This window comes from Mastigoproctus giganteus, chromosome 2 (assembly GCF_048544385.1).
Source record: "Mastigoproctus giganteus isolate SK-2022 chromosome 2, ASM4854438v1, whole genome shotgun sequence".
In the NCBI taxonomy this organism is placed as follows: Eukaryota; Metazoa; Arthropoda; class Arachnida; order Uropygi; family Thelyphonidae; genus Mastigoproctus; species Mastigoproctus giganteus.
In genome coordinates this window covers 242,173,128-242,187,621 of record NC_143576.1, presented here as the reverse complement: position 1 = coordinate 242,187,621, position 14,494 = coordinate 242,173,128, and the positions used below count along the sequence as shown (strand labels likewise).

Genomic DNA, 14,494 nt, shown 5'->3' with positions numbered 1-14,494 from the left:
TAAGGTTATGAGTTGTCAGTATATTGTGTGTCTGTAATTGCGTGCATTTCATCGGTTGGTTTACTGGGAAAAAAACTCGAGCTTCCGAGATAAAACCATGCAACTCTCACTTAAGACCGATAAACTTAGCCACGCTGTGAAAAGTTCATAAAAATTCTCAGCGTCCCTCATGCGACTTGAAGTCAAGCCTTTACCACCTAGAGAATGGTGAGAAGGATGTGATTATAACCACCGAATGCAAACTAGTTCACACCTAACTGAGTATCCAACAGGGGAAAATTTACATTTTAATAGAGGATATGATTACCTTTTACAGCCAGGCAAAAACTTACGGAGGATTCTCATGCTGCTAATAAGAGTGGTGTCGGATTGGTCAGTTCTTTTAACTTACTCCACAATGAGTATGGAGTGGATAGGCATAGTGAATTGCCTTGAACCAGCTATTGTTTTGTTTTTCCCTCGTGTAATACTTAATGACGTTATCCGAGCAAACAAAATTTTGCCTTCACTTGTTTCCCTGACACCGAACTAATTTTGAACAAAAGGCATGGCCAAAAGGATAATCTGCCAAAGTTTTAAAAGGCGAGACATTGCGGATTCTAATGAAGGACCAAAAATTATTTGGTCCTTCATTAGAACTTTGACGATATCTTTTGTTTTAAAATAGTGCAATATGACAACAACTCTTTTGCGAAGGCAAAGTTTATTCTGCCGTTTATTATAAGATCATTGGTCTAGCCAGGCTGTTTAAATCCTGCTGGCGGCCAAAACACGTGAAAAGAAAAAAACAGATCGTCCCAACTGAGTTCAAGTGAATGAAAGTTCCTGCACTGATGTTCTTTACAAATACCGTTATCCAGTGTGAAAGCTGTAAAATTTGTTTGGTATTTGGTATTTAGGAAATACGTTATTTTAGCCTAATGCTAAGAACCGGAGAGAACAAGAAATTGGGAACAAAAAAATCGAAGCAATTGATTGATAATTCATCGCGAAATATCAATCAGTTGCTCCCTGTATATATTAGGGAAATAATGGGACTCACGATTACCTGCTAAAATTGATTCTTTTTACATTTTTAAAGAAATATTTTTTTAAAAAACCTTACTCTTTTAAATATTTAGGGAAGGATGTTACGTGGTTGTTTTCCATTAAGATCCATACTATATTTAATACCATTCTTATATCACGTGAAATTAATAATACAGTTTATTGAGTTAATCGCCTAAAAGGTCCTAAATCACCATACATTAAGGTGACGCTTCAGGCATCTTGCCGATTCCCATCATCAGACCATGCTGTTGGTGGACAGAACAATAGGATGAATTACAAATTTGACTATATTACAATATTACAATAACAATTACAAAATTACAATTGCAAAATTAATCAATTACAAAAAGTATTAATTAATTGTGAATTAGTTCACAATTAATGAATTAATAATTTAATCGCTATTAATTAATAATTTAACCACGATTAATTAATAATTTAACCACGATTAATTAATAATTTTGTAATTTTTGTAATTGTTATTGTAATATTGTCAAATCTGTAATCCTTTCTATTGTTCTGTTCACCAACAGCATTGGCGTATAATGGCCTTTAGCTGCCGTTGCACCGTAAAACCTCCAACAACAACAACAACCCCAACAGCATGGTCTGATGATGGATATCGGCAAGATGTCTGAAACGTCACCTTAATTTATAATGGTTAGGCAATTAACTTAATAAACTATAATATTAATTTCACGTGGTATAAGAGTGGTATTAAATATATTATTAATCTTACACTCTTTTAGTTTATCACACCGCGTACAAGATGCTAATTGTGATATACTAACATATAATTGAACTTTCTTTTTAGCTCAGCTAGCAGAAATCAGAAATGTCACTCTGTCCAGTATAATATGCAAGGTAACTGGTGTTCAGAAGTTGCAAAAATATGCATTAGAGCCAGTTGGCGAAAGGTAAGATATTTTTGTTTTTCTTATTGTTTTTCTATAAGGGAGGACTTTATTTTAATATTTTAAAAACTTTTTCTGCTACATTTTCGGTTTGTTCGATGTCGACGAGTATATTTTTATCGTATTCTACTCCCATTTTCTAAAAAAAGGAACATTGCAAGTATTACGATGAGTACACTGCACAGATTTTGTGTAGATGTATTCAAGCATCCTTTGTACATCGGCGATCATTCTCAGTATGGTTCTCACATCTTTCGTCTTTTGGAAAAAAAACTCTGAAAAGTAAGCGTTTTAACACAGACGATAAGATGAATGCAGTAATAATGAAGCAGTTTTAGCATTAGTAGGAACAAATAATGCAAGGAAGGGAACGTGCTCTGCATCAACCAAAAGAATAATAATAATAAAAAATCGGAATATTCATACTGTTTCTGAAGTGGATAACACTGAAGTGGCACCAAACGTATTTTCAACAGAAGAATTGAAGAAAGTTTTTTTTTTGGGGGGGGGACATAACCTGCGAGGCGATTATGAATGGAGATCTAGACGTTGAACATAGCATCAATTTCCACAAGGTCCATGCAATTCTGCTTTGAATTTCGTGAGAGTCACTGCCCCTACCACGCAGGAAGGAAACTTATTCCAGCGTTGGACAATCCACTGCCCATAGGTGAACTCATGAGATCCAATCTTTTATCCATTATACACTGAAATTTTATATTTATGCTACTTTATTCTTGTCTCATCCCACAAGTGAGAAGAGACCGTCCTCATTCACTTTACGAAATTCCCCCACACACAGCGCTTTATACATCTCAATCTATACTTTGTTGTAGAAGAATTTTTAGGCGCATCAACAACTTAGGTCATATTGCGCCTTATATAACGTCTGTAAATTGCGTGTGATCTGTGATAAATTTGCTGTTTAACGGATAAAAATATCCGAGTTTCCGGGAGGAAAACCATGCTACGCTACCCTCGCCTGAGATCAATTAACTCAGACACATTGTGAAAAAGGCCCACAAAATTCGTCGCATCATTGACGGAATTCGAATTCAGGTATTTTCCATCATATATTTACAATTCAGTAATTCATATATATTTGCACAACTGTTAGGGAAGGTATGTTTTGCCAGTCAATAGCTTAACAAAGTATTATTATTCTTAAAGTAGAAAGTTTCACTTTTACTCACAATTCTTTGGAATGTTGTCACTTTGCAGCCGATTCATATTTCGGTAAGTCTGTAAGAATTCTGGAAGATCTCTTTCCGGTATGTTGCATCCTCAGAGTTTTTCAGCATCTATGTGCAGAGAGTTAAATATTTTTGCTGAATTTGATGGGAAGAATCTTTGCAGGCTACTAAGATTGTTCAGGACTGGACGCAGTGGATTATTTACTCCTCCGCAACATCTAGCAGTGGCACGTGGTTTGACTAGAATATTATCCGGGACTGGAGCATCCACTCTGCCTGTGACCATTTGTGCGAGAGTGTGTATGTTCCTGTTAATTGTCCGCTGCATCCAGGGTGTGATGTTAAGGTCTGAGTAGAGAATGGCCCTTGAGATAGTAGAAGGGTGGCCAGCAACTCTGTTAACCCATCGCAAGAACCAGTACTCGATCCCAAGGACGGACTTATAATGTGAGTCGGGAGCTAAGGATCACATTTGAGAGGCGTACATTGCAATTGGCAAGACACACATTAAAATGTACTTGGTCGCCAGCTGAGGATCCCTAATTCCTACCAGTTCTTGTTTAGTAGCCCATAAAGCAGCGAATATTTTTGTCTTCATATGGGCGAAGTGTTCAGCAAAGTTGAGTCGGTCATCCCACTTAACCACCAGGTCCAGGTGAGCGTGCACGTTTTTCACACTAGACCCGTTCACAGAGATCGAGATGTCATTTTTATTCTGTTTGTGAGTTATGGTCATTTGGGTTACGGTCACAGAATGAGTTATGGCTATTCTGTGCATTAATACCGAGCCAGATGCAATCCAGATAGCTCTCAAATTCTCGGATTGTGCTATTCGCAATCTGGCAAATACCTTCTGCTGATTCGTGGTCTTTGGAAGTGATGAAGAATTTTACATCGTCACCATATGTTATAGAATTGCAGTACCCGTGCAAGAAACGGCTTCAAGGCGGCCGCAAAGAACTCCCCCCCTAGCCGAAAGAATTCCCCGCTGTGGCACTCCTCGCGAGAGGGTAAAGCAAGATTGTAGCTTTTGGTGCTTAACAGTAAGTTTTCTTTGTTCTAGTTGTTGTTGCTATTTGGTTTTTAGGAGCATTAGCAACTAAGGCCATATTGCTCCGAGGATATGCGGTGGTCATTCCCTGACTTTTCCGCATCCTCCGTATTTGGTGGTCACTGGCTCGAACTCCGGTCTAATCAAGAAGCGTGTGCTACGCACTGCTGCTCCTGCCCACTTGGCTACGGAGGCGCCTTTTGTTCTAGCAGGCTGCTTATTATAGTTAACAGATTTCCTCTTATATTAAAATAATTCCTTAAAATCCCAAATGAGGGCTGGAATTCAGATGTTGTTGTAGGCTGCAGAGATATCCAAAAAATAATATCAATTTGTTTTTTCTCATTTATTGCTTTCTGCACGCGAAAAAGGGTTTCCAGTAAGTTTGTTATTGTCGATCTCCCTGAAATGACTGAGTGCAAATGTGGTGGTCTATGTCTGAAGTAGTATTGGTTGATGGTAGGAGGTAGTGCTTTTTCAAATACCTTCTGTATGGTGGAACTAATAGAAATTGGTCTGTAATCCTTAGCCAATTTTGGGTGTTTAATCTGTGGTATTGGAGTTACAATGTAATTTTCCAAGGTTGCGGGAACGCTCCTGATTTGATGATTTCCTGATAGACGTGTAATAATAGATCTATTATAAATGGGCTATTTATTTGGAAATTTATCTGGTCGAATTTTGGATGGACATTGGAAATTTATCTGGTCCAACTGTGGCCTTGGCAGATCGTTGATTGCTTTCATTACGCTCTCTTTCGTGATTTGTATTTCACTCAAGGGAAGTCTTGTTGGTTCCTCTCGTGTCGAATAGTTTCGCTTGTTTAAATCTTTCAGGAGGTCCAAAATTTTGTTCCTATTATCAGTAGTGTCAATTTTATTCAGTCCAGGAAGGTTAGCAAAAGTGTTATTAGCCCATTCCTTGAAAATGCATTCGGTCATATTATCTGTGCTATTTCTATTGTTAGTAATTCTTTTTGCTTGTTTTAATTTGTTATGAACAACATTGCAGTGTGCCTGTCTTTTTGATTTGATGAAATGGGCTCTCTCCTTCTTATAACGAATGTGATCGGTGGGATGACCCGTTCTTTGCCATTTTCTATACAGTTTTTGCTTCCTGAAGAAACTTGCTTTCAGTTGTGAGTTGAACCATTCTTTTGTTCTCTCAGATATTTTTTCTTTTGCTGCTCCTTCCTATGGTGTTTGGTATAGCTTTTTAGTGATCATTTCTAAAGCTTCGTCTACTGGATTTTCTTGCAGGTCATTCCAGTTGTAATTAGTTAGATGATTGAAGATTACTTTTGCATTAATATACTTCACGGAGAAAAGATACTTTGCTTTGGCCAGTTCGTGTGCTTACCCTGCATGTATTTATGTATCTTCAATGCTACTTCTACTACAATGGGATTGTGGTCCGACTTAAATTTTATGAAGTTTTGCGTTAGCCTTATGTCTAAGGAACTATGGTAAAACAGGTAAAGTTGCTGCATTCCCCTTGGTGTCGGAAGCTGCGTTAAGTGCAATGCGCCTAATCCAGCATCCAGCTCTTTCTTGGCCTCCCTGTGTTTTGGAAAAGGCATATTAAAATCCCCCGCTATTGTTGTATCCACTGATGGATTTAGATTTGCAGCAAGCCACGCATAAAGTTCATTTCTTGTCTCCTTTGTGTGCTCAAGTGGGAGGTATATGATGCATAACTGTATTTTCACGTACTCTTTTAAAAAGGTAACGCAAATCCCTTCAAAATTATTTGAATTTGTTCGTTCCCTTATAGGCTGGTATTTATTTTGACAGAAAATTATACTTCCCCCTCCTCGTCTATCTGTTCTTCCGGTTTCCACGCATTTGTAGTTTGCTGCCGCAGTTATCCGATCTAATCGTTTTCCATTTCCCAACCAGGTTTCGATTAAGCAAATGAAATCCAGGTCCTCGTGCATCATCATCGTTTGTAAGGTGTGGGGCTTGTTTGAGATGTTCCTCCTGTTTTGTGCAAACAAGTGGATGTGATGTTCTGCATCCCTAGCTGGGGTTAGTTTTTTTATTGCTATTGAGCCCGATTCCTTGCATCATTTTTAACCAGTGATCTGGCCAATCTGTCTCTGTAGGGCTTGACTAAGGTACCTACTGGCCAGGCGCTTACGTCTTGTACGCGAGTTACTTTATCTGGCAGACAAGAGATTATAAAGGAAGAGTAAGCTGGGTGTCGTGTTTTCACTTGCTTTACTTCCACAGTTATCCCATGTTCGCCCTCACACATGGCTTTAATGTTTCTGGGCTGTGTTGTGGGCTCCAGCCTTGATACAAAAATTTGCTCTCTGGTCGCAACAGAAGTAATGTTGTATATTTCAGAAAATCGTTTGTTTGTTTCGGGTGTGTTACAGGAAGACATGTTAATACATTCCCTATGAACTGGATTATATCCTCGGCCATCCTCGGCGAGAGCAGAAATGAAATTTTGGGATGGGCGGGTTTTTCTACCATAAAAAGTGTTATGCTTTTTAGGTAGCTTAGCGATGTGCGCATAGGTGAGTGGGTTTACAGGAACATGATCGGAGGGGAAAGAGATAACCCTGGCGTTCATACTCGAGGAACACATGCATGTCCCAATCATTTCAGTGGATTTCTGTTGTCCTAATATTTCTGAGACTTTTTTTATTTTTGTTTCTATCTGGAGTAGCATCATATAAGCAATTTGTTTTTATAGTTTAGCGGCCTTCCATGAGGGACGGCATCTAAAGCTTTACTGAAGAATAGAAGAACTCTTTATTATATACAGAAGGCATATTGTTATATACAACTCCCTTCACGGCTACAAGCCAGGGGTTTACATAAATGAAATTATACAACATAATAAACACACAAAAAAAAAGAAAAGAAAAAAAGCATTATGACTCCAGAAATGTTCCAGAATAGGTATGTAAAGTCAAAATTGCTATTTGTATACATTTCTTTAATGACTAAACCATAGTAAAATACCAGACTAGTCGGGCAAACCTCCCCCCCCCCCCCCAATGAACCCATGCTGGGATCTGCTTAAGACATCATTCTTGTCGAGATGGTCTTGAATCGCATGCTTAACTACAGACGTCATGATCTGCCTTTCCACAGAAGTCATTAGCCTATAGTTACCAAGGGATCTTCCTGGAGTCTAATAATGCTCATATTGACTTTTCCAACGGTTTGATACACTTACCAGCAGTCCTTTTAATTATAACTGAATATATACCAAAAAGCTGCTGAAGTTAAAGGACAAAGCTCCTCCAGCGGAGATTTCCCCTCCTTTAACCTCAGTAGCTTTCCCACTAAGACCTCTCTAAGATCATCGCTTTTGTGGAAATTTTCCTCCTTGGCATGCCCATGCCCCAGAGATTCCAGCTTGCTTTCGACTATAAATGTTGTTGAGAAATACTCTTCAACTCATTTGTTATTTTTTCTACTGGGTTTCATACGGACTTTCTACTGCCACTAAGGGACCTATATGATTTATCCTCTTCTCTTTTTGGCGCACGTACGAGAACTTCGTATCCCCTTTCTTAGCTGTATTTTCTATACCGTTTTCATAAACTGGCTTCGCCCGTCTTATCCCATCAGTGCCTTGGTTACATATTCTCTTATAACGTTAAAAAAACGAATTATGCGATAGTCTAACTGTCTCATGCTTGTTTTCTTTTTTTTTGTCCAATTAAACTCGTAAAATCCCTTTTCAAATATTTTGGTATCTTAGGCTTTCAAGTGCATCCTACGTTAGATGCTTAGAATTTCTTATACACCATTGGAGTAAGTATCGAAACTGTTGTAATATTGTTGTTGTAATAGGGTCTTAGGAACATCAGAGACTAAGGTCATATTGCTCCGTGTATACTGTCTGTAAATTGTGTGTGTGTTCTGGGGTCGATTTTCTGTTTTGCTGGACGAAAAACCCGAGTTTCCGGGCGAAAAATCCATGCTACCCTCGCCTGAGACCGACTAACTTTGCCACGTTGCGAAAAGGGCCATTAAAAATTCCTCACGTCATCGACAGAATTATAACTTAGGTCTTTTCCACCCGGTGTGGGGAGAACAGCAATCCTACCAACTGTGTTACCAACAAGAGCAAGTATCGAAACAGTTACAATAATTTTATACAGTCACTCAATATAAATATACATTTTTCATATTTCGTTTGAAAAACATCTATATATGTAAATATTATACAGGTTCTGCGCGTGTAAGTGTTAAATTAAAATAAATTAAGTTTCAGCGCATCGTTATTCATCATAGCAATCAGCATCAGGTGAACAAATCATTTTGTCTAAGTGTAATTATTGTTTCAAATAATTTATTTTAGCATAGCAAAAGGCTCGTTTTCAAGACGTTGTCCGTTTTTAGTTAAGCTATGGATTTCCCACATAACAATAATGTATCCAGAAATGTATCCAAGGTTATCCAAAATTATACAGGCTTTAATTGTATAGGAAAATCGAAGTTTTGCATTAACACAGATTTTTTTTTCTAACTGTTCCATCTCGGGGTATTCAATAGTGATAGTAAGACAAATCATGATAATCTGTGAAAGAAATTTCTCTAACCATATTTTTATTTTTATCAACAGCAATCCATCTTACAACTGCACCGACATTCCTGAAATCAATCTGAACATGTGGCAACAATAAATGAAACATTAAAAAGGTAATTTTAATCTGTTCTGTAATAATTACACATCTGAATTCAAGGAAAGGAATACGCATATGATACCTGCATGAATTATGAACAAGATGCACATATAACAACGGCATAAGGAAAGAGATGCGAATATGATAGCGAATGGTCAAATTAAATAAAAAATATAGGTTTCTATTACTTGGTTTTTCCAGAGTACGTTTCAATGAAATTTCAAAAACTGATAAATAAATAATTTAATTGCACAAATCAATATTAATCAATTTCCTAAACCACACATTGAAATTATCCTGATGATATACGATCTGATAAACGAAGTGCCAATTTTTTTTCTAATTATATTTTAAGCAAATAATGTTTAAGTAGATTTTATATAGAGTCCCTGCCAGACAACTCGGATGGTCTATTTGGAATCCGTTCAGGGGAAAAAAAAACACTAATTAAATTCTTAAGCTTCCATAATAATATTATTTTTAAATTTAAATTTATTTTAAAATATGTTACGTGAAACAGAAAAGAAATGGCGATTCACACATAGTCGTATATTATTTTTCCACAAAAGCACAAGAACGATCTACACAACGCTGCCAGAGATGCAAGTTTCAAAATATCTCTTCGGGTGAAATTAGTCTCCACGCTTTGCTACAAGCTATGGACACGGACTGTCCTTCGACAATCTCATCACCTCCATAGTGCTTCATAGGGTGTTTTCATAGTGCTTCATAGTATATTTGACTTTCCAAACTTGCATCTCGTCGAAATATTCCTCTACCAGCGTTCACCAGTAATGGTTTCAGCGTACCTACTTATTTAAATCGATCTCCCGAGGAACAATGTTTTACGATTTGGTATTCGTCGCCGAAATTTTTCAATGCATCTGAGAAAAGCAGTTACTGAATTTTTATGAATCTTGCCATAAATTAAAATCATATCAATTTACTCAGCAGAAGTAAAGAGATTTGCAATATCTCCAGTAATATCAGTTTAACAAATTTCATATTGTAAACAACGAGGCCATCGTCATGGAACCTGAAATTCAAGTAACAGACACTTTGATTCTATATGTACTCCGCCACACCGGTTACTCACAAATGAAGTTGAAATTGTTGAAAAGCCCTTTTATATCGGGGAGAGCAGAAGTTACTTCTGTCTATCACCAATCAGACTATTTTAATAGATTAAAAGACATTTTAATATACGAAATGTTTATACTGTTTAATGATAATTTAATAATAATATCACCACAGAAATTTCTTTCGTTACTAGAAAATGCAATTAGTGATATACACTATCAACTGGGTGCGCTAAGGCAAATGTCTGCCATTTTTTGAAAAACTCCTGCGTACATGAATAAAAAAAAAAAAAAAAGGAAAACAGCAATTTTTGATTTTTGATAATCTCACCAGATAGAGAATAAAGCTATGCTCGTATTTTTCAGTCAGCAAAACTGCCTTCTCAACCTGGAAGTTGAGAGATTAAGTTACGATTAATATATAGTACACTATGTGAAAGTAAATTCATCGGCATTAGTAAAGAATAGCGGAGCCTAATAGCCATGATAGCCATACCTAGATAAATCTATGGAGTAGTAGTTAGTAAATTTGTTACAGATTCTCCATGGACCTTTCTCATCCAAGTAAAAGAAAAAAACGTAATTACTTTAAACCTACACCTAATTTTGGTTGCTGCAATCATTGCGAAGAAAGGTGCCTTAATTAGCATTTTAATATAGCAAGATACAATAAGCGGTTGAGAAGTCAAGACTGCTGGACTTGTTACAGCTATTCAGTTTTCTGACAACTCTCGTCTCACTCTGTTTGCCAGGCATCTTAATCCATATTTTTAGTAAATCTTATTAGGTGGTAAACATTAGCTATAGAAGATAAAACTCAGGATGTGTATCAATCTGTCTATATTGATAAACATCCTAACTGATTCTTCCTGTTACATTTTCATAAAAGAGTTTTTAGTGAAAATAAATACAGATCAACAATATGATTCTTTTCTAAGAGAATAAAAATAGTTACTTTGCTCGAAACAGAAATAAGTGTTTCAGAAATAACCCGCATAAAACAGTTCACTGGAAATTTCTATACTTGTATTTCGAATTTATAACAATTACAAAATAATACAGTAAAACTATTATTCTAATTGTCAAGAAAGACTAGAGGAATAGAGGGAAATAGAGAAACACATAATTCGTTTACAAGGCTGCTTGTTTGTTTGTTTGTATGTTTGTTTTTTATACCACAAGTATAATGGATCTCTAACAATAAGTCTCCCTACTGCAGCCAAATTTTTAAAATGGTCTTCGAACGAATTCAATCTTTCTGCAGTAAACTGAAACCTCCATAATTTCGCGTATTAACGAGAAAGACTAAATTTATTATTTTAAACTTCCTGAATAAAAATGGTGATACCTATCTGGATTAGCCTGTGCAAAGATGTAGATAATGGTTGCCATGGGAACAAACAGAAATGGGAACAAATAAAGAGCAGTTTTCGCATTATTTATACGTGATAAATCTGTTGTATACACGCGCGTAAACATGCAGTACCCTTAACGCGTAGTTCTATTTTAACTAAAATTGAAGAAAAATAGGAATGGCTCTTCCTAAGTACGATTTCTTCTTTTGAGCTCTGTGTTTGAATTCTAATTGCATTACCAATCATGATGTGTTCTTCGATGATGAGTACTAAAAACATAAAGTAAGTTTCTATATGAAAAAAAAATGTATTCTTCATAATCAAGTACGAAGTCAAAAAATTTATTACATACATAAGATTAGCTCATAAATATAAAACTATAAATATACAAATGTAAATAAATTTATGCTTATAGTAATTAAAATATATTTTAATATTATAAGGAGACAGTGCAATTTGTAATTGTAGTACATTCCAATGCTCAATTGTATGAGTAGCAATATTTCATAATTAAATTGCGTAATTCCATAAAATGAATAATTGTCAATTCTGTGACATTTTTGAAATAAATCACAGAAATAAGGAATGTACTAGATAGCGAGGTTGTAATGTAACTGTTTAGTATTCCAATAAAGTATATTTTTCATTAGCCCACTGATTAGGGGTCTCCTTTTTAATGGTCAAAGAAGCTCTCATGGGATAAAATTTTCTCAAACTTTTTAGAAATATATACTATCCTAACAAAAGTATGGGAGTATGGGAATGCCATCGGTTTTAGTCAAAAAAACAAAATGAATAAGGTTTTAGTTCCACCTTTTGTCCCAGTGAATCTATGGAATGCTGTGCATGCTTTTTTTTTTTAGATTCCTTATAGAAGGCAGCAGGAATTTGTGTCCTCTGCAATTTTCAGTTCTGCTATAGAAGATGGGGAACGTTACGTAAAAAAACAGTTTTATAAGCTGCCCAGTTCTATCCTCGTTCTATCACCAGGATAGCAACTTCAAGAAAAAAAATTGAAAACAAATGTATGATAACACACTTTTTTGTAAATACAGTTACTGACTATTATAGTTAATTTGCTAAACTAGATAATCGCTAATCCACCATTTGTGTAATCACCAAATTTAGGAGAAAAAAAAAACTAATATTTTGTTTATCTTCATTGGCTGACATATGTGTTATCTACATTTTACCTTGCATCAGTCAGACCCTGTACTGAGTTGAAAAATGCTTTGACTGTTTCTCTGACACAAAATATTTACTGCATTACGTTTTCCTTGTATTGGTGCATTTTCTACAGTTACTTTGAGCGGTGTTGATGTTATTGTTATTATTATTATTTACATAGCGCATTAGCATCTAAAGCGTGCTGTGCTTGTGCTGTGTATTATACACGTATCTGTACAAGTGTGCGTTCGTGGCGATTTGCATATTGTACGGGCTGAAAAACCGGGACTAACTGAAAAGAAAACCCCAATCCTTCCACCTGAGATAGACTAACTGCAGCTCTGATTGAAGATATCTTTAAGGGTTAATTCACACATATCGTATGCGCGGTCGTCGGAAAGCATGGCCGATACTGATCCTGTATGGCATGAGTAAATGCTTGGAGAGAGGCAGTGGGCACCAATACCGTACGGACACTATACAATTATTTGCGCAGCGACCTGTACAAATAGACAGCTCATTTTTCCATGCACCATTTAAGGATGGCTGATGGACAAATAAATTTATGACAGGTGACTGTTTTTCTTTTTTTAAGAATGATAATAAGGCTGGCTTTCCTATATCATTTTGCCTTCATGCAAAACAATTCTAATTAATACTGAATACTTTAATATTGAAGAATATGCAAAAAATGCATTAGTTACCAATCGCAACGAGAACCAAATTTTAAAATGAATGCGAAATTTACACATCACTTTGTATAAATACAAAGTAACGTTTCATATTGAGGCGAAATGATAATGAATGATGATGAATAATGATGAAATGATTGTTGAGCATACGTTCATCATCTATTGCACTGAAGAGCTCTAATTATGGCAGCAGGTTAACATTTGAGTCATGAGAATAATTAAATAAATAAAAATTTATGAATGTACCATAGCCCATTAATAAAAAAAGAAAAGGTACATTATATCCATTACGGCCGGCAACTAACAGGAATCATAGTTAATGACATGCACTCCCATGGATCGATGCCTTATCGCAGAGAGAGTGTTTGTGCGTGTCAATGAACCTGAGAACTATGCCATTAGGAGCGTATACTGCTAGGATCACTCATGATGGACAGATCAAAGCTAACACACCAGACTAAATCAATCCAAAATCTGCCAGCCCGGAGGGCTGCGAGATACTACCTACGGCAGCGGGAAGACCATCTCAATGGCAGAGGGCGCTAAGTATCATCGGCTCGATCAGGCTGCCTTTGGACTTTAGATATTGGAACACTAAGCATTCGGTCTGTAAGTACAGACTCGCGCCTAGAAAAACTATTACAAGAGCTGAAAAACATCAACTGGGACATCATCGGTTTATGTGAGATTGGAAGAAAAGGTGAAGATTTGGTCAAACTATAAGATAGACATTGGCTGTACTACAAAGGAGCAAACAATGGGCGGTGTGGTGGAATTGGGTTCCTGATCAGCAAACGACTAACAGATTCAACGATAAAAGTAGAAACTACTACTGAAAGAATTTCTTGCTGTGCTATTAAGCTAAATAGTCGGTATTCTCTTTAAATTATTCAAGCTTATGCTCCTACAAGTAGCCATAGTGATGATGAAGTTGAAGAGTTTTATGAAGATGTATTACGCCTTTACAAGCAGGATGACTACCATTATAAAATTGTAATGGGAGATTTCAATGCAGAATTGATAAGATCCAAAATGAGAAAAGATCTGTCGACCAATATGGAACTGTAAAAAGTGATGATAGAGGCAGTTTACTAATTGAATTTTAGAGGAACAAAATTTATTCATCATGAACTCATTCTTCAAGAAAAATCCCCAACGACAGTGGACGTGGAACAGCTCTCTTGAACTTACTAGTGAAATTGACTTCATACTGACAAACAACACAACGATATTAACTGACTGCTCAGTCTTGAACCATTTTTATGTGGGAAGCGATCATCGGATACTGAGAGAAAAAAGCAAACTTGATTGTCAGAAAGAACGAAAGAAATTAGTCAAGTCA

At 36.3% G+C, this 14,494-nt stretch overlaps 1 protein-coding gene across 1 annotated transcript in view; it reads left to right on the top strand.

The window, feature by feature from the left end:
• Nucleotides 1-8,908, top strand: part of LOC150090313 (immunomodulatory peroxidase-like) — a 43,504-nt gene extending 34,596 nt beyond the window's left edge. The window contains exons 12-13 of the mRNA XM_090369075.1: nt 1,865-1,967; nt 8,799-8,908. Of these exons, the coding sequence (XP_090225201.1) occupies nt 1,865-1,967; nt 8,799-8,859 (164 nt within the window). The 3' untranslated portion in view covers nt 8,860-8,908. The remainder of the gene's footprint in view (nt 1-1,864; nt 1,968-8,798) is intronic.
• Nucleotides 8,909-14,494: the final 5,586 nt, after the last annotated feature.